Raw genomic sequence first — 23242 nt, 5'->3', positions numbered from 1 at the left:
CACCCAGCAGCACCTGCTGAGTCACGGCTTTTTTTCCCCCCAAGTGCCAGGAGCTGAGGCGGCTGGAGCAGCCATTGCCGGGCTGGGAGAGCAGGTGGGGGATATTCCTGCCTGATTTGGAGATTCAGAGATTCAGCTGCTGCCAAATCTCTGAATCAGATTAGGCTGAATCGAATCAGGACAGTGATTCGAATCACTGAATCAAATCACTGTCCCCCGAATCGGCCGAATCTGAATCAGAAGTGAATACTAGCCACTTTACACAGGCCTACTAGACATGACCTGATAGCATCATGACAGAGTTCTACACTCTTTTCTTGACAAAGTTTAAAGTTATCACTTCTAGATCATGGCTGGTATTAAACAATAAGCTGTGTACATTCATTTTCCTCTATCAAAACATGTCACATGGGAGCAGGGCTGCCGTCAATGTGCCTGAGACCCATGCAAATAAAATTAAACAGATGTCATACAAAAAGCAGCATGACTGAAGTGTTTTGGTGAGTCAGTATTTGATTATAGAAATCAAATGTAGGCATAGAAAAACACATTTTTTCTTTAAGTAAGGGCTTATCACATGTTTATACCATGTGTGTATAGGACACTACTCATTCCACCATGAATAACTGTTGTTTTGATGTATTCAGATTCAAAATGAGTTGGACCATCATACCCAAGATCAGCTTTATTGTTTGAGGGGGACAATACAGAATCTTGTAATATCCCTTTACATTTAACATTTCAGAATTATTTCACCATTAAATAATATTTGGTTTATAAAAATTTGCAGTGAAGTTAGGGAGATGATTTTTAAGTTAGTGTGGCTTTTACCAACCTGTACAAGACAAAAAAGTCTGCTAAAGAATGAACATCAGAATGAGAAAGATGCTACCTAATCAAGAATGGAGACAATTAGTGAATCCTAGTATCTGGCTGACACTACTACTATCTTCAGGAACTAGCCGTTTTTTACTTATAGTTATATTGTAGGCAACTGTTGATCCTCTTGATCACAGTGTATGCAAAAGAGGTCTAGTCAGGTGCTTGATGAATCTGCTTGTACTGAGTCCTGTAACCATCATACCAAGACCTTTGATGCATATGCCTCAGCAAGAGTATGGAGGATTAGAGGCTGCCCAAAAGCCCCCTCCCCTTTGGACCATTGAGTCAGAATCTAAAGGCCAGACCAAGTCCAGAAGTTCAGTGCCTTGATGGCTGTAGCTTCTGCCAGAAAGCAACAGATAAGAACTGCTGCTGACTGTCTAATGCCTCAGTGAGGGCATATTTTTGCTAGGGTGATGTCCCTTAGGCTTTCTTCAACCAAGGAGTACCCACAAGGCAGTGGGGACTAGGTTTTTGAGGAACCCTATGCCCACCTTACTCTGGAGGTTGCAGCAATGTGGAATTTAATAGGAAGTTCCCCCACACAAGTAGCCGCGCTGTAGCCAATGGGTTAAAAAAAATTGTAACTAATTAATAGGTTAAGTCAGCAATAGAGGGTATGAATGCACTATGTATGACTAACAAAGAAGAAGCAGATAACACAAAGAAAACGAACAATGAAAAAAGAAGAAGTTGCGGTGTCAGCAACCAGAAGCTGCCTATTGAAGGCCAGATGTTTGTGCAACATCCTTGACAAGAAGACCAGCTCCAACTGGTTAGATAAGAGGGAGCTTGTTATGTGCCAACTGAACAGTGCATGCCTGAAGAAGAAGCATCCAAAAATCAGCACTTCTATTTGAGCTGCTGCAAGCGCATGTGCTTGCATGTGTCGATGCGCCCATAGAGGGATCACTTTTCCCTCTTTGTGATATCATAGCCACTGGATCATTTCTAGCAATAATCTTAACTCTTTTTATGACTGATCCACTCTGAGTTTCAAGAAGGGTAGGAAACTTCAAGCTGGTTTTAAGCTCTGCAACTTAATCCTGGAGCCCTCTCTCTGCCTTTCCCCAGCCTGCAGCCCCACGATTTTCAAGCAAGAAAGGCTTACAAACAAGTTTGATTTAAATTTATCTTTCAATTCATACACAATTTCCCCCACTTTTCTCTCAGCTATACCCAGAACAAATGCTGTGGGTACTCTGATGTGAGCTGATGCATTGGTGATACATCAGGGGAGCATGGGGTGGGGCATGTGCCTTTCCAGTTTTCTGCACTGGCAGCAGGACATGGGGCACGGGGCTACAGCCTGCAGGAGCTGGGGCCTGGCAGTTGTAGGGGTGGTGGCAACAATATGATTTCTGCACTAACAACAGGGCATGGGACTACAGCCCAGCTGGACCCAATGCTTGACAGCATCAGGGGCAGTGGTAGCAGTGGTGTGGAGTTGTGTCCCGCCACTGTAGTGGTGCAGAGTTGTGCCCCACACACTGTTAGTGCTTACATGCCAGCTATGAGCTGATGTATGGTGCTGCGCTATGGCTGACTGGAAATTCTGTGGAGAGTTAATTCAGATAAAAAATTCAACTTTTTTACTGAATAAAATAGGAACATGAATAAGGATACAGGATCCCCTGTTATTTACTTTGGCAAATTAATATTTTGTGCTGTTCCCATATTTCCAGTTTTCACTGTATTGATGACTGTAGCTGAAAAATGGAGGTTATTGGAGGGAAGCTGTTGTTCAAAACAAAGAAGACCATTGGAGTTTATAGCAACTGAAAAGGTACAGGAGGGGGCTTTGGCTTGTAGGGTACACACACAAACTGAATGTTGCTGCTAATGGTCCCAATTCATGAGAAGAAACTAAGCACCCATTTAATAATGTGTTAATTTTGTACTACAAGTTAAGCGCATATTTAAGTATTTTGCTGCATAAATATACTTTCCCAAATCAAAGCCAGATGATCAAGTATGAAATAGTTAGTAGCTAACATTAAAGCTGTTGTCCTAAAATGTTGAAATCCACACTCAGCAGAGGTGACTGGAGGCAATTCACACTTCCTAAAAGCTACCATTAAGTGAGGCATTGATTACATTAGTTTACCTTATTTCAGCCAGGGTAGTATAAATCCTTTTGAAGATTTAATATTAGATATGTGGAAATATCTGATTAAAGCCTTCTAAATACCTAGGCACAGTAAGGTGAAAAAAATCAAATGACCTTCAACAGGCAGATGGTATACTGATATAGTATCCAGATAGAGTCTGATGAAGCTGAGAGTTTCAAGTCATTCCAAGATAGTAAGTAATCCAGTATAGCTAAAACAGAAGAGTCTAAAAGTTGAGTATAACTCTGGATGGATCACAACAAAGACTTATGAGGCTAGAAACAGAAAACAGACTGTCACAGAAAAAAATATTCCTGAGACAGTCAATGGTTTCAATGAAAGTAATGTGAAATACTTAATTACTCAGATGTTGTATGACTAAAAATGTAAGCTAAATCACAAGATCTGTATCTGTAAAATTAGTTTAAATCATGTGTTACTAAACTGAAATTTATTTTAAATGATACTTGCCTCCATACTTTTCTCCAATAGCTTGCTGTTCTTCTTGCAATTTCAGCATCTGTTGCAGTTCTTTTCTGAAATTAGAAGAATTTCTACATGTTAATATTTGCATAAATTTGACTGAACCAAGTTACTAATGTATTAAATGTAAATAGACATATGGAAAAATATAATGAAGTTTAAGATACAGTTTAGTAAGCTTGCTTTTTCGAAGTGATTTATAATAAATAAATTAAAGATTCTTTGGTCTTGTACAGACACTCCCGGAAGAGTTCCTGTTCTCCTAGGAGAAACCAAAGTTTACAAATATTCAGGCTTTTTCTCCCACAGTAAGACTGGCCACTCCAGGAGAAGGGCCAGAGTACACATATCAGAATCAGAGATCGCTTTAACCCTTTCACAGTCACTGCCAAAATGGCAGTAGCTTTTGGTTGCTTGGCCACTGACAATTTTTCAGTGACTATGAGAAAGTTAAAGTGAAGCTTCTGGCTGAGAAGCCAGGTTGAGCAGCGACACTGAAGAGTGTACTTTGGCTCTGTGGTCAGCATTCATCCATAACGCTGGAAAAATCTTTTTTGTAATCCTGCCACCCATGGGCGATGTGTTGGGGGGCATGGGGAGGCACATGCCCTCCCCAGATTTCTGTGCTGATAGCGGGGCATGGGGCTGCAATTTGGCTGAAGCCAGGGCCCGGCAGCAATAGGGATGGCAGTAGTGGCACAGTATTTGCAGTGGTGGTGATGGCAATGGTGATGCAGAATTGTGCCCCCCCACACTTATGCGTTGTCTGTGCTGCTACTAAAACAAAGTGTATGCCTTATCTGGGGGAGGGAGGGGGAGAAAGAAGAGCATGCAAGAAAGATGGTATATTATATCAAATATGCATTTTATTTTTAAGTGCTTGGACATGTTATATTTTACCTTGCTTCATCTTCCTGTTGTTTCTTTTTTAATGCTTCCTCTTTTAGTCTGTTAAATATCTTAGAATTAATTTCATCCTTATTTGCTAAATAGAGTCTATGCAGTAAACATATTCCTGCAAAACAAATATACAAAAGTAATTTATTTGTTACAACAGTATATAACTGTCATATCTTAGAACCAACATGCTTGTAAGATATAAAAACTATTTCATAAATGGTTGACAACTTAGACCCCTACTTCTTTAAATTTTAGAAAAGGAAGATATACCAATGAAAATGTCAATTACAATCTTAATTTTGAAAATGTTAAAACTTTATTTTCAATTACAAGAACCTCATAAGGTTAGTTTAGCACAGTAGAGGCTCTGAAGGGGATAGGTAGAGCGAGGTGTTGAATTTTTTTGTATATCACACACATATTTATGAAAAATGGAATATATATATATTGTGAAATTGTGCCCTTGGATTTAAAGAATTAAAACAAAGCTAAATAAAAATATAGAAACAAATGAGTTTATTTTACTGTTTTAAGATATAAACAAATATATTCTCAATTCTGCAAAATATTTTGTCCATATGAGTGAAGATTTGCTGGTTTAACAGCTTTGAGTAATTATTTAGTGGACAGACTCTAAGTGTTGTGAAAATTTAAACTCTAGAAGTGGATATTTTTCATTTTATTCCTTAAAACAAGTAAGTAGACCAGAATTAGTAAAATTCCCACAAGCAAAAAGATTAAAAAACCCCCAAATTCTCACAAACAGACTTAAGAGACAGGAAATCCTTAGTCAAGCCCTAGTTCGTAGCATCTGCTTGAATTAGGCTACTGCCTATACCTCCAACCCCGGAATACAGAGGACAGAACTTCAAAGAGAAGGGAAGGAGAAATGGGTTGTGGAATCTGTATGTTCAGTTCAAGCATCTTGGAGAGTCATACTTATAGTAAGCTAACTAGCCATTCTTTCTTCAAATGTGGTATCTACCCACATACAACACAAACATTTTTTCTCTAAAATCAGCCCTGCAAAATTGGGGTGCAGGTCTTAAGTGGGGAACATGATTTTTTTTCTTCACTGCAGTCATTGTGCTTGAATGACTGACAGAATGGCTACCACATCACTGGCGATATGCAGGCGGAAGGTCAGAAGGTTAACACTTAACTCTAGCAACCACTAAGGAATTTGCAGTAGCATGAAAGCTTGTGCCTGAAGCAGCCATTCAACTGGTTCAGGGCAAGTGAGCTTCAGCATGCAGCCTGTAACATCTTGATAAGGCTTGTGTATGAACAACACTTTATTTATTATCTCCCTCCTGGGAAGAAATACTTATTTACAGTATGAACTAGCAACCTTCCTACTGCCCCTGCAAGGGTCTGGGGCCTAGCCTTATTGCTGTCCTGCAACATCAGAAAGTTCCTGCTGCTTCACCCACACTGTATCCTAAGATGCCACACTACCTGGACGACTTATTCTATATTATACAGTGTGCCATGACTCTGGAAAAATCTCTTCTTGTACATTCTGCCTTCCAAAATAAAGGTGTGTCTTACCTGGTGGGGTATGTGGTATGTACGAAAATAGGCTACATGCACACATTTATCTTGTTCACTGGTGATTGGCAAGCCATTTGCCCCTGAAAGTGGTGCAATCCCAGAATGCATATAAATAAGAATTTAAGAACTGCTCCACCAAACTGAACATCTGATTTAGAAGCTGTGACCAAAGATTAATCGCTAATAAAACACTGATTTGGCTCCAAATGACTGCCCTGCAAATATCTAGTACTGATGTTTTATTAAAACAGGATGCTGATGTAGCTTGCCTTGTAGTTGAGTGAACTCTCATACTGAATAAAAGAACCACATTAGCATTTCTCTTTGATTTGCTAGCATAGGCTCAAATAATCTGAATATCCTACTTATGCATCTCTTCCTACTACTCAGATAGTAAAAAGTGCCCTTTAACCTCCAAAGTATGTCATTTAAATTTCTTTCACTCATGAATTAGGCTTAGGAAAAATGCTGGTAGATGGAAGTATTAACAGGAAAATCTGATCCCACCTCTGGGATGAAATTAGAGTGTGTGATGTCATTGTAACTGTCCCTACAAGAAAAATTCTGAAAGGGATGTGCCATAAGAGCCTGAATTTCACAAATTAATCATGCCAAATGTTTGCTGCACAAATATACTGTTTATCATGTGAAGAAAGAGTCTAGCTGACATTCTGAGAATGAAGTCCTTTTGACTTAAGAGTGATAGAATTATGGAAAGTTCATTGACAGCCAAATAAAGCCTATGTCCCAAATTTGGGAAAGCAATGCTGTACTTGTAAAAATCACATGGGCTCTGCCTTGTTTCAAGGAATTAGAAAACCCTTTACTTTTTAGAGCTGGTGCTCTTCCTTCTTTGACTGTAAAAAGAAGTTCATCTGAGGGATTCTCCATTCACCTCCATACCTAAGATACATCCATGTCATCTTCATCATGTGGAAACATGGGAAGGATCTCTAGAGCAGTGGCAGCCAAACTTTTCTGTATATGTGCTACAAATTAAGATCTCCCTCCCCCCTGTGCCGCTCTGATTCCCCACCTCCCAGAGACACATCTGATTGAGTTTGCACTCTGAGGCACTGGAATGGAAGCAGGGGAGTGCAAAGCTCTGGCGAGAGACACACAAAGTGCAGCAGGTGTAACAGCTGCAAGATGAGATGTTACCACTAATAGTCAGGTTAACTTCTCCCTGGCCTTGCAAAGGTTTCAATTTTATATCATGAGTGAGGATCCAAAGCTCTTAATTTAGTAGCAGCTGCAGGGCCAGGGAAGGGCTAACTTAGCTCTTAGCGGTAACACCTGACACCTCATCATAGCAACATTCTGCCCTGCTGTATCGGAAATCAACCAACAACTACTACTACAGCTACTGCTTTATCACCAGGTCCCATCCAGGTCCATTGTCTACAGCCAAGATGTACATTACAAACATGTGCTCCAATCCCACAGACAAGGATGCCCACCTTAGGCATCTATGACAGGATTTTTCATACTTGTAATACAATTTCCAAACCATAGCTACTCAAATCAACAGACCCACACTCAGACTCTGCTTATTTCTTCTACAATACCAAGTCCATGGCAAGGACAACAGAATCTCTCTGGGCACGTCTACACATGCTGATTTAAGGTGCATTAGCTAGTTTTAAGGTACATTAAGGAAGGGTTTGAGAGATCCAGAGTTTCTGCTTGGAGGTATAAGTACTTATTAATAATACTTGCTTTCTTATAGCACTTTAAACCAGAAACTGAGGCACAGAGAAGTCACGCAGCAGGCCACTTGCAAAGCTGCAAAAAGACTCACTAGTTACAAGCCCTAATCCAGTGTTCGGTCTACTAGACCAGGGGTCATGAGTGTATGGCCCACTGGCTGGGTCCAGTCTGCCACTGGATCTGGCCCACAGAGCTTCCAACCTGGTCCCTGCTGCCAGCTCTGTTGCTTCTCTCTGTTGCCCATGCTGTGGCAGCAGGGTTTGAAGCACCATCCTACTTTATGTCCAATCTGGGTTGACCCAGCCTGTTATTACAAAATCCTGCTGATTGCTGCACTACATACCACACTTTCTCCTGTAAATAGGAGCCTGAACAAATTTTCACCTCAAAGTTTTTAGAAAACGCTCATACTTCCTCTTCTATTGTCAGCCCTAAACCATAGCAAACAGATTCTGACCATCCTTGTTAGTCTCTTTGTTGTCTGCTTATTTTTGATATTGGCCTCTACAAGATAGTAAGTGGGACACAAGCATGCTTCAACTCTGGTATTTCTAATAAGTGTCTCTTACACACAGACAATGACATTGAAAGAAAATAAAAGGAGATTTTAATTTTTGTACTTCATTAGTAAATATTTACTAACCATTATTTTCAGAATTCTTCAGACAGATCACAACGTCAGGTAAGATTCCCTTTTCTGATAAGACTGACCAATGCGCTGAGGATATAGGATAGTTATCCACTACCCATCCTCCTTTTTCAGGAGCACCAGGATACCTGTCTTTATTCGTCTTAGTGAGCTGTTAGGAAACATTAGATTAAGTGGCACAACAAAATTATGTGAGTACAAGCAGATCTGTGAACTGTTTAAAATATAGTAGAACTTTATTCACAGACAGGCAATATTGTTTTCTTCTTTATCAATGGTGTCCATAAGTCCCTACTTGTGAAAATTACTAAGCAAATATTATCCTGAAGGTAACCTAAAAAATCCAAGTTAATAAGAAATCATGTGATGAGTCTTCTAAGGTAAACATCTGATCTAATCTCAGAATCTTATCTCAGAGTCTAATGTTGCTCATAAAAACTGTTAATTAAATGTTGTGGTATGATGTTGCAGATTTCCAAAATAATGAAATGGTAAAGCAATATATTAAGCAGCCACAGCTTGTAGCTTTTAAGTAAAAAGAGCACAACTATTCTGGGAAAAGAACACCAGTTTCCTTATTTATAATTGATATTTACACTCAAAATATCCAATTATTGATGCTTTAACACAGGGCAGAGATTATTTAAATCAAATTGATTAAAATCAGTAAGCATCAAACCATGATTAAAATGGCTAATTTTAATTTTGTTTTATATTTGTATTTTCAAATTTCCTAAAAAAGGTTTATATCAATATAGGTAACTTTTAAATGTGTGTAGCATGGTCTCATTCAGCTCTTTATTTTTCTTGGGGCATACTCACTCCCACATGGGAAACAATGTCCATAACAAAACTAATACTTAACAGGCAACCATACAGCCAGCAAATGATTAACTCCTAGCTACGGTCCTTTCTCAGACAGGGAGAGAGGATGCCAGGGCTTCACTTGGTGCTCCCTCTCTTGACACCTCCCTCTTCCCTCTAGCTCTTCTCCCTGGGAGTTTTTAACTTCCTCCCAGCCAGACACTGGCTGCTCTCAGCTGCCGCCCGCCCACAAAGCAGGCATGTTATCACTTTTAATCACCCGCAGCTGTGCTCCCACCACTGAGCCACACGCCGAGTTACAATGTGAATTTGCAACTAAACATAACCTTTACCCTAAATTTAACACCTTTTACTAACCAGAAAGTAAAATGTATCTATGCACATTTACACAGCAATTATATAGCTTAATATACATTTATTTATATTCTTATTTTTAACATATTTTTACATGAGAAAATGATAAAAATGCATTTTTACTAGTTTTTTTTAAATTTATCACTTCTGTCAGGCTCTTTTGGCAGGAAAGCAGAATTCAATTTAAAAGGGTACAAACAACACTTACATTTTATTAGCTAAATAAAACTACTTTAAATGAGCTGTACATATTTTTTAAAAGTCTATCAAAATATATTTTGCATTTAAAACTGATTTATTAATCAAAGAAACTATTATCCATAGGTAATTAATTGAACAGAATGTCTTTGGTGACCAGGGTCTTCAAGAGGTTAGAACTAATAGATCTCATCCTCGCATATCTTGGATTTGTTTTTTTTCCCCCAAATTGTAAGATGAAAACAATATTTGTGCTGTAATTCCCAATCAGTGTCTCAACTTTAATTTTAGTTTAATCATTAAACTAAATTAGTTGAACAAACTGAAATGAAAAAATAATCTCATTGCACCTGTGTAGGATGCTGTTTGGCTGGGGCAACTTGCACATGGGGCCCTGACATTGTGGGGTATTGCACATTGTGAAATGGCACCTGCTGTGGGTAAAAACGGCCTGGGGAGGGGTGCTGACAAGGAGAAATTGCATTTAGGTCCTGGAGCGGAGAAACAAGAGCAACACGCACCACCAGCACTTCTTTTTAGAAGCACCTGCTCCCTGCGCATTGGAAGACACTCAGGGAGTGACATCATAAAGATGCGTAGGGAGGGAGAGAGAGTGGGGGATTCAAACTGGCAAGAGACCTGCCAAATCGGAAGAGCAGCATGGAGGCTGCTCTGTAAGCCACTGCACACAGGCTCTGACCCTAGCACAGGCTGCAGAGCCTATCTGGAGCTGCAAGAAGGGTCCTGAGCCTCACAGGGCTGGAGATACAAAATCCAAGGTTTAGCCCAGAGAGGCTCCTTGGGGAAGGGCTTGGATGAGCCATCAAGAAAGCAGCAGGCAACCAGTTAAAAGAATGCAATAACTGAAAAGCCCAGAAGGTTAGAGGGTTGTCACAAAGGGATACATGAGTCAGAATCTCATGAAGTGCCAGATAGCTGGTGATGTGAGACAACAAATTTAATTGCCCTGGTATAAGCTTCTTTTCTTCTTCTCCAGCGCACTAAGAGGCTGACGCCAGAACAAGGTGTATATGTATGGTGATAAATTGATTTCATTTATCTGAGTATTGTCAAGTATCTACTGTGGACTAATAAGGCGGATACCAATTTATAATTATTTGATTGGCCAACTGATGTGCTTGACTGTACCCTGCTATGGGGGTGGTAGGCCAGGTTATCACATATCATATGGGTGAATACCACTTAAGCTATCATCTGGTTGGTGTGTGGAAGAGGTGTAGTGAAGGTGAAGCCTCAGAAAACACGCCAAGAGGGGAGAACCATGTATTTAAAGCAACTGTCATCACCCATTATTGGAACCTCCACCTCTGTATAATTTTATTTTGTAGATCATCAAGTTGTGGCAGGAGAACAGAGAGGCATTGCGTCTCCCCTCCTTTTGGCAAAGTCCAGGAGGGCCACACTAGTTTAGTAAAAAAGATGGTTCAGTACTTCAACAAAACTAGTTCCTGGTGTCTAGCCAGTGACTTCTACCGATTCAGTGGTCTGGTTTACTTCAAAACTTCAGGAGCAACACGAAATGCTTGAATGTTATTTTTAACTTTATTTTTTAATAGATTATAGTAAACTTAGGCCTTATAATAAGTTGCCATAGTTTCAAATTTACTTATAACCAGGCTGATTTTTTTAAAGAAAAAAATACATTATCCTAAATACATTAAAATAATTAAAATAAAATCTAATTTGAAATATTTTTAATCTTCATTTTAACCTTTGAAACAGGTTGGTTCTTGAATCTAAACTACAAGATGACGTGGCTGTCTCTTAATTACCTTATTCCTGATCAAAACGTAGCTTAGCATAGGACAGACTCTTCAGATACGAGACTTTTTTATAAACAATTCAGAAATTATATTTTTAACAACCTTAGATGATGACTCTTGTAGAGCAACCACTTCCATTAGACTTTGACTAATTATTTGTGTACAATGCAAGCAATTACATTACATAGAAATAGGAAGTTAAGGCTGGAGAATATTGGAAACCTCAGAGTCAAAACTAGGAAACTAGTCAAAGAATTTCTTGAGTAAGATGAGAAATGACTTTACAGCAGGGGCGGGCAATTATTTTGGACAGAGGGCCACTTACTGAGTTTTGGCAAGCCATCGAAGGCTGCATGACAGGTAGCCCAGGGCATATAAATATTAATTTTCTAAATTTTTTAGGGGACCTGTGGGCCTGATAGAATGGCCTGGCAGGCTGCATCCAGCCCCCGGGCCGCATTTTGCCCATCCCTGCTTTACAGGATTCAAGCACATTCTTATTTAAATGAGAAGAGAGAGGGAGAAAAAATTGATTTCTGAAAGTTCAGGAGTGATCTCATTAATAAGGTCAATAAAGTTTAGCTTAATAATGAAGTTCTGTATTTGATTTTACTAGACCTAAGATTATTTCATATCTGTTATGAATCTGGAAGTAAATTTCACTGTTGACTTCATTGTTGATAAATGTTGTCATCATCGGCAATCCCTGGATATGATGATGACAGTATTCTAGTACGTAAGGAAGTCATCAGTGAGTCTGGAGATGACTGAGGAGGCCAATCCAATATTCTCATGTTTGACTGTAGCCATGGCATAAAGTTTCAGAAGGATGGAGTGGATCCTGGTGATGTTGGGTCACAGCTTTTTCCCTTTATCCCTCTTCCCTAATCATCTTCATAGTGAGGTAAGTTTGCCCAAAATGGTCGATGCCTTGTCGTACTTTACAGTGCCACTGGGGACCATTCAGTGCTCAGATCTCTCAGGTATTGATGTTAATATCACATTTCTTCAGATTGACCTCCAAGGTGTCCTTGAATCTCTTCTTTTACCCATCTCTAAACAGGGTTCACTGGTGAGTTGGGAATATAGGGCCTGTTTCAGGAGTTGGCTGTCAAGCATCCTTGGGTGTTTGTAGATGACACTTTAAAGTGGGTTTAAAGCGAGTTAAATGCCTTTTGCACTGCTTTAATGGCATTGCTGTTTGCACATTCGGCGGTGTATTGCATGTTAATTCCAGCTGTTGTAGCACATTCAGTGGTATAATGTACCTTAAATGATGTTGGGATGCAGCAAATGACTTTGGGGTGCTGCAAAGTAAAACACCTTTGAGGAGTTTTAGTTTCCTACCCTACAGCAAGGGAGGGAAGCACCAGGCTCCGTGTGGCTCAGGGGCTGTGCAGACAGACTGTGCAGGCAGCCTGGCAGCAGCCCAGGAAGGCAGGCTCCATAGAAGTGGCGGGGAAAAAGTGGCAAGCCTGATGTTTTTTCCCCCCTCAGAGCCTTCCAGCCTGCCTGAGCTGCACAGGGGCCTGGTGCTTCCCTCCATGGCTGCAGTGCTCCTTGGGACTGCCTAAGCCAGGTGACTGCAGGGGGAGAGGGAGGGCTGCTGCCTGGAGGTGGGGGGTTGCTGCTGCCATGGCCGCTGCTTCCTACATTTTAAAAAGGATATGTTAAAAACTGGAGAAATTTCAGGGAAGAAATGATACAAAGGCTAGAGAAAATGTCTTGTACTTAGAAACTTGAAAACAAGGACTGAGAAGTAACCTGATTGGAGTGTACAATAACCTTAACAGGGAGAAAGTGGGTATGATAGAAGTTTTTATTGCAGTGGAGAAGGCCATACAAGGAACCAATGGATAAAAAGTTAAAGCCAAAAAAAATAAAATGAGAAATAAGGGATTTGTAAGAGTAAGGGTGATAAACTATTGAAACAAACTAACAAGGGAAGTGGTAAATTCATCATTTCTTGATTGTTTTAAATAAGGATGGGAAAATATGGTTCTAGAAGATATGGTTAATAGGGCTGTGCAAAGCTTTGGTCGCTGATTCGATTTGGAGGAGATTCCGCACAATTCAGTGGCCAAATCTCCAAACCAAATTGAATTAGGAGACCCATTAATCTCTCCAAATTGAATCGGAGGCTTCTGATTTGATCTGGAGAGATTCAGACAGATTCAATGATTCAGACATAGACATAGCTTTATATGTTTTTTCTACATACCTCAAGGTACCAGGTGGCTCGTGAATGCTGAGAAGATGGGGCTGGTGAAGCGTTTCACAGGAGTGCAGAGGGGTCCCCAGCATGCTTGGTGGCTGACCCGGAAGTGGAGCAGAAGCACTCCTGGTCCACTTCCGGGTCCACCACAGAGTGTTGGGGGACCCCCCCTCCTGCTCCCTGGTTTGGTAACTGGTGCCTCTTGGGTCTGGGGGTGCACCAAGTATCGCCCTGTGGCTGACTGATGAGCCAGGGGACATGGGGGGATCCCCCACACACTTGGCAGTAGACTCGGAAGTGGACTGGAAGTACTTCTGGTCCACTTCTGTGTACACCACCAAGCACGCAGGGCCCCCCCCGGTGCTCCTGTGGGACACTCCATCTTCCCCACCATCTCAGCATTCATGAGCCATGCCTGGTACCTCAAGGTATGTAGAAAAAAACATATAAAGCTGTTTCTATGGCTGAATCGCTGATTCTCTGAATCAGAATCGAACCTTCAGATATGGATTCGGCCAGATCAAATCAGGGCAGTGATCCGAATCAGCAAATTGAATCACTGTCCCCTGAATCAGGCCAAATCCAAATCAAATACGGCCTGCTTTGTGCACCCCTAATGGTTAAGTCAAAAGTCTTGTCTATACTTCCATGCTGTGCCTAGGAGGAAGATAGAAAGCATGCCTCCTATTCAGTCCTCCATATGTGCCAAATGCTAGAAATTAGCCAGTATAGTTACTTCAGAGTTGTCCTGAGTGCAGGTCCACAGCCATTCTCAGCCTCTCTGTCTCAGAAGCACTTGCTGGTGTCTATACAGGACTGCGCTAAAGTGATTACATTACGTAATTTCTGGAGTTTGGCATTTGCAGTGGGAAAGAATGGGCGGGGCTTACTTCTCAGCAGCCCTTCCTAGGTCAGCATGTGGACACTGAAGACATACCTAAATATAAGTTTTAGGCTTAATATAGGAGGAGCTAGCCTTTGTTGTAAAGCAGTTCAGTGTAGGTGATCTATTGGTTCATTCTAGCCTTAAAAAAGATCTGCACATTTATGGATTTTTGCTGTGCTGAAGGACCAATTCAGGAACCCACTTAAGCATGTGCTTTAGCTCTTTGCTTTTCAAGAAAGCACCTACGTACAGACTTACAACCCATTGGCTTAAGCACACACATTATGAATAAGAAAACGTTCCTGAATTAGGACCTTAAACAGCATTCAATCTTATTGATTGAACAGAAACTTTGGTCTTTTTAACATATGGTCAGGGTATTAGCTATCTTAGAAGAAAATAACTGTTGATCCCAATGCCTTATGCTAAAGTCTTTGCTCAGGTAGCTGCTGAGAACTGTGCCTAAGCCAGTGTTCCCCAATGTTTGTGGATTTACACCCCACCTTAGGAAAACTGGGCACTCTCATACTCTATGCCTTAGCTGCAACTACAGCTGCCACTTCCCTCATGCTCCTTCCATTTCAGCTCCTACTGTGATTCTCTCCTGTCTCCCTAGTTCAGCCACCACCACTACTTCCCTCACCACTGATTTCCCTGGCTGTTGTCTGCTGCTGATTCTCCTTGCCAGCATGGGGGGGAATGAGCTGGAGCAGGTGGGGAGGAGTAGTGGTGATGGAAGAAGAAGGGCTGAGGGAAACAGCAGTGCCTGAAGTACAGGGGAAGTACAGGGGACATGAGAGTAGATGAAGTAGAGGGATGCCACTAACTGCCACCATGACTCCCAAGTGCCTCTTTGGGCAGTGGTTTTCAACATGTGGTCTGCAGATCCCTGGGGGTCTGTAGATTATATTTAAGAGATCTGTAAAAGATAACTATGATCGATCAAAAGTATATGAATACCCACACTTGCAATTCAAAGGGGTCCATTCAAAACTTTTTGGGGGTCTGCATATGAAAAAAGGTTGAAAACCACTGCCTTAGGAGAAAGTCTAAGGCTGGGTTGGGCAAAATATGGCCCATGGAGGGTCTTTGTCTGACCCACAGCAGGTCCCTTAGTCCCACCTGGCCCAAGTGCCATCCAGCCTGTGGTGCATCCTGCCACCCCCTGGCATGCAGCAGGACTCGGGTAGCTTTGCAGCTGGACTGCCTTTCAAGGCAGCCCAGGTGGCAGTGTCTCCTTCCAGCTGCAGCTGTTGCTGGCCCCAGCCCCATGGTACTGGCGGGGACCCACAGGCACAGCCCCTGATCCTGGCCCGCACCGTGCCTGCTCCGCACTCCCCACCCATACTGAACAGTGACAGCAGTGGTAACAGTCAGAGAGAAGCTGCTGTTCAGCCCTATGGAAAAGCAGCCCCTCACTGCTGCTGAGCCGTTCTTGCTGCAGTCACCCAAAGCCCATGTCTGGGCTGCCCTGTGGCTCCTCTGCACTGTCATTGCTGCTCTGCGGGATAGCCCAGAGGTGATGGTGACAACAACAGAGAGGAGCCATAGGGCAGCCCAGGCATGGGCTCTGGGCAGCCGCAGCAAGAGTTGCCCAGCAGTGGTGAGGGGGAATGGCAATTTTTCCCCCATGCCAGCAGCAGCTTCTCCCTGGCCACTGCTGCCACTACTTGGCAAGGGTGGGTGGTGCAGAGCAGGTGTGGGCCCGGCTGGGGCCACCACCCACAGCAGCCACAGTCCTAGGGCTCAGCAGGCCTGTCTTCCCTGCCCTGCCCTATGCATGCGTGTATGGGAAGAGGGGTTCGCCATCTTGGAACCAAAAAAACCAAATCATACACTAATAATCAAACATCTATTATAACATATTTTATTTCAAAAATTATTTTTGTCCTTATTGACATGTGTTTGCAATCACAAGATAGCTCAAAATAAAGTCTTACACATATATATTGTATGTGGGGTGTGGCTGGGGGGGCTGGATGTGTGTGTGGTGGGGTGTGGAGGTGTGTGTGTGCCGTGTGGGTATGTGAGGGGGTGGGATTGGGGGAGATGGGTATAGGTGGGTGTGGTGTTTTTTGGGGGGGTGATTGTATATGGGGGAGGGTGTGGTTGTGGGGGAGCAGGTGTGAGTATGGTGGGATGTGCATCATACACATGCACACATGCGTGCACATGCCCTGGGGTGACACCCTCCCCTCATACATGGAAGTGTGTCTCAAAGGTACACCTGACTGCATCTGGGATCAAGGCATGTTACAGACTATTTCTATAGTTATTATAGCCATAGTCATCAGTAAGACTACTGATAACAGAGGTTTTGAACTATAGATTGATAAGGGCAAAGTGGGAGAGGTTCAACTGATATATTTATTTAAAAGGCTATGAATATAGCTTGAATTGTGATAATCTACAATATGTTCTGAATTAAATTGAAACTATGTAATGTGAAGTAGAAGTATATCAGGTCAAATGGATCCACAATTTGAAAAGTAAATATTTTCTAAAGAAATAAATCTTATAAGCAACTCTTATAAATTTATATCTAGGAGCTTTGTTATTTAGTGCTGGTATCTTTACCTCTGTTATGGTCTCCTGTAATACTGCAGCATATACATCAGTAGGTAGTGTTATTGGAGACTGCATTGCAATATTTAGAGCTTCCTGTACCATAACTTGGACCTCTGGGTGAGCTGCAGTTACCTCTAGCTCTGACGTTTCTGTGGATGCCTCTTCTATTGACTCTGCAGGCAACAGGGATATCACTGAAATAAGATATTAATTAATTAATTCATATGATTAATAATGCAGTAATATAATTATTGATTCAGAGAAATGTAAGACTGGAAGGGACTGAAAGAGAGCATTTTGTCCAAGTTTTTTCATTTACTGAGACAAGATAAAGTATACCTAAAATATTCCCAGCAGGTATTTGTCTAACTTCAGTTTTAAAAAATCTCTAATTCTGTAACATCCCTGTATAGTCCATTGTAGAATTTCACCACCCAATAATTAGAATAAAATATTAATAATAATAGATAGCATCTATCTAGAAGGTTCATAAAGGATTTATAGGTTTTATTTCACTGATCACCAAAATGAGCCATTTCCTTAGGTAGAATTGAACAGCTACCAGAGCAACACTGCACAATATTTATTAACATAAACTGAGAAATATATGCCAAATAAAACTTCAGAGATTATATAACAATCACAGTACAATGACCCCTAGCACCATGTGGAGTATTGGTTCAATGCTCTTTTCAAATGACACTCTTTTTAAATGCTACAGCTACAACATGAGTCTTATACAACAGTACTGTTTTTGAAGATACTTTTTAAATTGCTAGAACTTCCTATAGCACTCTCAGAGTTCTTTTGAGCTTCTGTTAATCAAAGTATTGGCCATCTCTGACACCTACTAATTTTTCAGTAGTGGCAAAAAACATATTTCAAGGTAACACATCATAGACACTAGGGCTGGAAGGGACCTCGGAAGATCATTGAGTCCAGCCCCCTGCCCAGGGGCAGGAAGTCAGCAGGCATCATAGGATCCCAGCAAGATAAACATCCAAATGTCTCTTGAAGGTGTTCAAAGTAGCTGCTTGAACCACCTCCAGTGGCAGTCTATTCCAAACCTTGGGGGCTTGGACAGTAAAGAAGTTCTTCCTTATGTCCAGATTGAAATGGTAATAGGAGGAGTTTGTGACCGTTCAACTTTGTCTTCCCTTGGGGTGCTCTGGTAAACAGACATTCCCCCAGATCCTGATGAGCACCCCTGACAAACTTATAGGTGACCACCAGTTCACCCCTGAGCCTGTACTTTTCCAGGCTGAAGAGTCCTGTGGCTCTCAGCCTCTCATCATAAGATCTGTTTTCCTGACCTTTGACCACATGTGTGGCTCTCCACTGCACTCTCTCAAGCTTCTCCACATCCTTTTTGAATTGTGGAGCCCAAAACTGGACACAGTACTCCAGCTGCAGCCTCACCAAAGCCGAGTACAATGGGAGAATGACGTCCTTGGATTTGCTTGAGAAGCATCTATAGATGCAAACCAACCTTTTGCTCGCTTTACTAGATGCAGCATCACACTGAAGGCTCATATTCATCTTGTGGTCAATCATGACCCCCAAGTCCCTTTCGCCCATAGTGCTAGCCAGAGTAGCACTGCCAAGCCTATAAGCATGCTGCAGGTTTTTATTTCCAAGGTGGAGAACCTTGCATTTTTCAGTGTTAAACACCATCAGGTTCTCATCCACCCATTTCCTGAGCCTGTCAAGGTCTGCCTGGATCGCCCTCCTGTCCTCAGGTATGGACACTTTACCCAGAGTTTGCTGTCGTCAGTGAACTTGGCCAGTCTACTTCTGATGCCGACGTCCACATCATTAATGAAGATGTTGAATAGTATAGGCCCAAGGACAGAGCCTTGATGGACCCCACTGGTCACAGCGCACCACGATGATTGACTTCCGTCAACCCCAACACTCTGGGTCCTACCACAGAGCCAATTCTTAAACTTTTAAAAGTTGTTTTGTAAGTATTTATGCCCAGACCTAATTATAGTAATTTATGACATTAGCACCATTTAGTTCTTCTGTTATTTCTTCTCCTGTAGTTCTGAATGTGGAAGTTTCCTCCGTGCTATCTTTAGCATCTATTGTGGGTATGGAATATCATAAGAAGAAAAGAAACATGATTAAAGGTGCAAATATTTTTTTTTCAAAAAGCTGGAAGAATACAATTTGCTAACTCTATTCCTCCTTTGTAGAGACTTTTACAGTCTCAAATAGCAGACTGTTACATTCATCGTGCTATTTAAAATGGTATTAAGGTGATAATTACAGTTCAGATAGTACTTTAGTAGATTCCATTTAAGGTTACATTTTAAAGTTAATTTTGCAAATGGTAACTCTTGCATAGTGTACTTAGTTGTTTGTAAGACTCAAGTAATTGACAGAACTGCATTTCTGTGAAATTCTTAATATGGGAAAAACCTGCTTAAATATTATTAAGCCATCCTTACTGGACTGGCTGACGCCAACATCCTGAGGTATAGCCAGCATGGGTTTGTTGCGGGTAGGTCTTGCTTAACCAATCTCATTTCCTTCTATGACCAGGTGACCTATCACCTGGACAAGGGAGAAGAGATTGATGTCATATATCTTGACTTCAAAAAAGCCTTCGATCTGGTATCCCATGATCACCTCTTGGCGAAACTGGCCAGTTGTGGCCTTGGGTCCACCAGGATCCACTGGCTGGAAAATTGGCTCCGTGGTCGGACCCAGAGGGTAGTAATTGATGGCAGTCACTCATCACGGTGCCCTGTGACCAGTGGGGTCACCCAAGGCTCTGTCCTTGGACCCATATTGTTGAACATCTTCATTAATGATGTGGACATTGGAGTCAGAAGTGGACTGGCCAAGTTCGCTGATGACACCAAACTTTGGGGCAAAGCATCCACGCCAGAAGACAGGCGGGTGATCCAGGCTGACCTGGACAGGCTCAGCAAATGGGCGGACGAGAACCTGATGGTGTTTAACACCGAAAAATGCAAGGTTCTCCACCTTGGGAAGAAAAACCTGCAGCATCCTTATAGGCTCGGCAGTGCTACGCTGGCTAGCACTACGGAAGAAAGAGACTTGGGGGTCATCATTGACCACAAGATGAACATGAGCCTGCAATGCGATGCTGCAGCTAGTAAAGCGACCAAAACACTGGCTTGCATCCATAGATGCTTCTCAAGCAAATCCCGGGACATCATTCTCCCCTTGTACTCGGCCTTGGTGAGGCCGCAGCTGGAGTACTGCGTCCAGTTTTGGGCTCCACAATTCAAAAAGGATGTGGAGAAGCTTGAGAGAGTCCAGAGAAGAGCCACGCGAATGATCAGAGGTCAGGAAAACAGACCTTATGACGACAGGCTGAGAGCCATGGGGCTCTTTAGCCTGGAAAAGTGCAGGCTCAGGGGTGATCTGATGGCCACCTATTAATTTATCCATGGTGACCACCAGTATCTGGGGGAACGTTTGTTCACCAGAGCGCCCCACGGGATGACGAGGTCGAATGGTTATAAACTACTGCAAGATTGTTTCAGGCTGGACATAAAGAAGAATTTCTTTACTGTCTGAGCCCCCAAGGTCTGGAACAGCCTGCTATCGGAGGTGGTTCAAGCACCTACACTGAACACCTTCAAGAGCAAACTGCATGCTTATCTTGCTGGGATCCTATGACCCCAGCTGTCTTCTTGCCCTTTGGGCAGGGGGCTGGACTCGATGATCTTTTGAGGTCCCTTCCAGCCCTAAAGTCTATGAAACCTATGAAACACTCAAAGAAAGTATTGGCATTTAAAAACTCTTATTATTTTTCAAATATCTTTTTCCAATTATGATTTTTAATATTTGTAACCAAACTGATTTTGACCAGACCAAAAAGAAGCATACAGACATTTCAAGTTATTTTTTAGGTGCTAGAACTATTGAATAATAATCAAAATTATTTTTCAGTAATGTCAGAAGGTGTATTTTTCTCTTTTGTCTCGAAACTTTAAGCTGTTGAACCACTCTGGATAAAATTTAGACATGTTTCATTCTCATTCAAATCCAGTTATATAAAATGACCCAGATAAATTTGGAACAGCCATGAGCCATTGAGAAAGGACCTTATAATACTGAACATTTATAAAAGCTTAATTGTCGTGTTAATTAAACAAGCCATACGAGGAAAGGATGAGGGATCTGGGACTCTTCAGCCTGAAGAAAAGAAGGCTGAGAGGAGACCAGGTAGCAGCTTACTGCTACACTAGAGGAGTACATCAAAGGTTTGGTGAGCAATTGTTCACCAGGGCACCTGAGGGGAAACCTAGCCACAGACTCCTGGAAGACTGATTCAGGCTGAACATTAGGAAAAACTTCTTCACAGTCAGGGTGTCCAGACTGTGAAATAAGCTCCCTCCAGAGGAGGTGCAATCACTTACCTTGGAAATCTTCAAGAGGAGACTAGACAGTCACCTTGCTGGGGTCACCTGACCACCAGTTATCTTTCCTGCTTGGTGCAGGGGGCTGGACCTGATGATGTTCCAAGGTCCCTTCTGGCCTTACAATCTACAAATCTGTGTTATATACATACCCAGTATAATACACATATTTATTTTCACCTTCAGTACTTTTATTTAGATGCATATCTGCCTCTTTTGCAGTTGCTGACATGTATCTGTGTGTGATAGAAACTGAGTGATTTTACTACCTGTAATGAGCTGCAGTGAGCTAAGTAAACCTTTAAAATATTTTTATATAACTCATGTCTGCATGACTCCATTTCCATTATTTTGTAACTCAAAACTCTCCTATACTGAAGTCCTTCCCTTTCTTTTTTCAGAATCCTAAACCATTAATATACAAATCTTGATAAATTTAATACTTGGCATGATATACATAAAAGTAGTAAGTACAGTTTGACTCTCAAGTGGATGTTCTGAAGGGGTGAGGGTTGGAAAAAAGTCAACAGAATGAAGTCATTTGGAGAACTGTCTATGAATTGGAATCCCTATTTTTTTCTGAGTCATTTTTGGAAAAAAGAAGTCTCAGAAAAAATGTACATGAAAACATCAAACTTTTCACCAAAATGGATGCCTAACACTTATCACAGTCAATGGGAAGTTTTTACATAAGGAGAAGTGTAGGGACAGTTTCAGGAGTAAAAAGTCACCACCTTTAGAACAAACTACAAAAGTTTACTTTTATCCGAGAAACAAGGATGTTTGTGGGTAGTATCTTTTATCTTTACATTGTGATCTCAAGCTGTTTCTGTTTCTTTCTCAGACCTAGGGAAAGGTACTTTGTATCTAAAACTTGTCTATATCTCTCCCAATTTTGCAATCGGTTCAATTAAAGATATCACTCACAAAACTCCTTGCCTCTTGTATATTTCCTGAACTAGCACAGCTACGTCACTCCAACACTACCAAAATTTATTTTTTCAATTTAGCTTTCCTCCAGTAATAATAATGAAGCCTTAAAATATTCCTGCCAAGGCAGATTAGGAAAAGGGAAAGGAAACGGTAACTCTTCATTTTTGAAACTGTAAAGAACTTTGATAGCACAGTGTGAGTAAGGAATTATGGTTATTTTTTACCTTCTTTGTTGATGTCAGATTTTGTAGTTCCAGCCTCTTTTTCCATGCTTCCTTCTTCCCCAGTTTTAGTGACTTCTGTCATCTCCTCCATTTCTTTGTCACTACTAGTTTCTTGGGCATCCATTGCAGCTGTGAAATAACATTAAATATAGATACATTATGGACAGATGATAAACACATTTTTCTTTCAAATTAACACTCACTCTAATTTCAATAATTTTTATTCTTGAAAAATAAAATCAAAAGCAAAAAACTACTGAAGCAGTGTTTCTTTATCACAAAGAAAGCAACTCTAATATTTGTGTTAAAAACATAGAACATTATTGACCCACACATATTATAATCTTGATAGATTACAGAGATTTTAAATATTCAGAAAGTCAGAATTATAAATACTTCTTTTTGTAACACAAAATGTCCATTAAATGTTATGCAACTGCTGGCTTCATCCACATAACTAGATGTTCTGCCAGTCTCCAGTAGAGTGCCGAGACAGCAGCTTGGACAAAAGCAGAACCAATTGTAATAGTTGGACTTTTCCGTAGAGATAAAAATACCACTAAACA

The 23242-nt window shown here is 41.3% G+C and overlaps 1 protein-coding gene across 1 annotated transcript in view; it reads right to left on the bottom strand.

Annotated features, from left to right (window-relative positions):
• The window catches only part of AK9 (adenylate kinase 9), a 237105-nt gene that overhangs the window by 125485 nt on the left and 88378 nt on the right, over positions 1-23242 (bottom strand). Inside the window, exons 14-18 of the mRNA XM_019520106.1 lie at positions 22677-22805; positions 17129-17292; positions 8284-8440; positions 4377-4491; positions 3465-3529 (exon numbers count right to left, since the gene is read on the bottom strand). Coding sequence (XP_019375651.1) covers positions 3465-3529; positions 4377-4491; positions 8284-8440; positions 17129-17292; positions 22677-22805 — 630 coding nt within the window. The remainder of the gene's footprint in view (positions 1-3464; positions 3530-4376; positions 4492-8283; positions 8441-17128; positions 17293-22676; positions 22806-23242) is intronic.

Source organism: Gavialis gangeticus, unplaced genomic scaffold, assembly GCF_001723915.1.
Source record: "Gavialis gangeticus isolate Ggan-Ray unplaced genomic scaffold, GavGan_comp1, whole genome shotgun sequence".
In the NCBI taxonomy this organism is placed as follows: domain Eukaryota; kingdom Metazoa; phylum Chordata; order Crocodylia; family Gavialidae; genus Gavialis; species Gavialis gangeticus.
The sequence above is the reverse complement of the archived record's forward strand: the minus strand, read 5'-3'. Positions and strand labels throughout refer to the sequence as shown.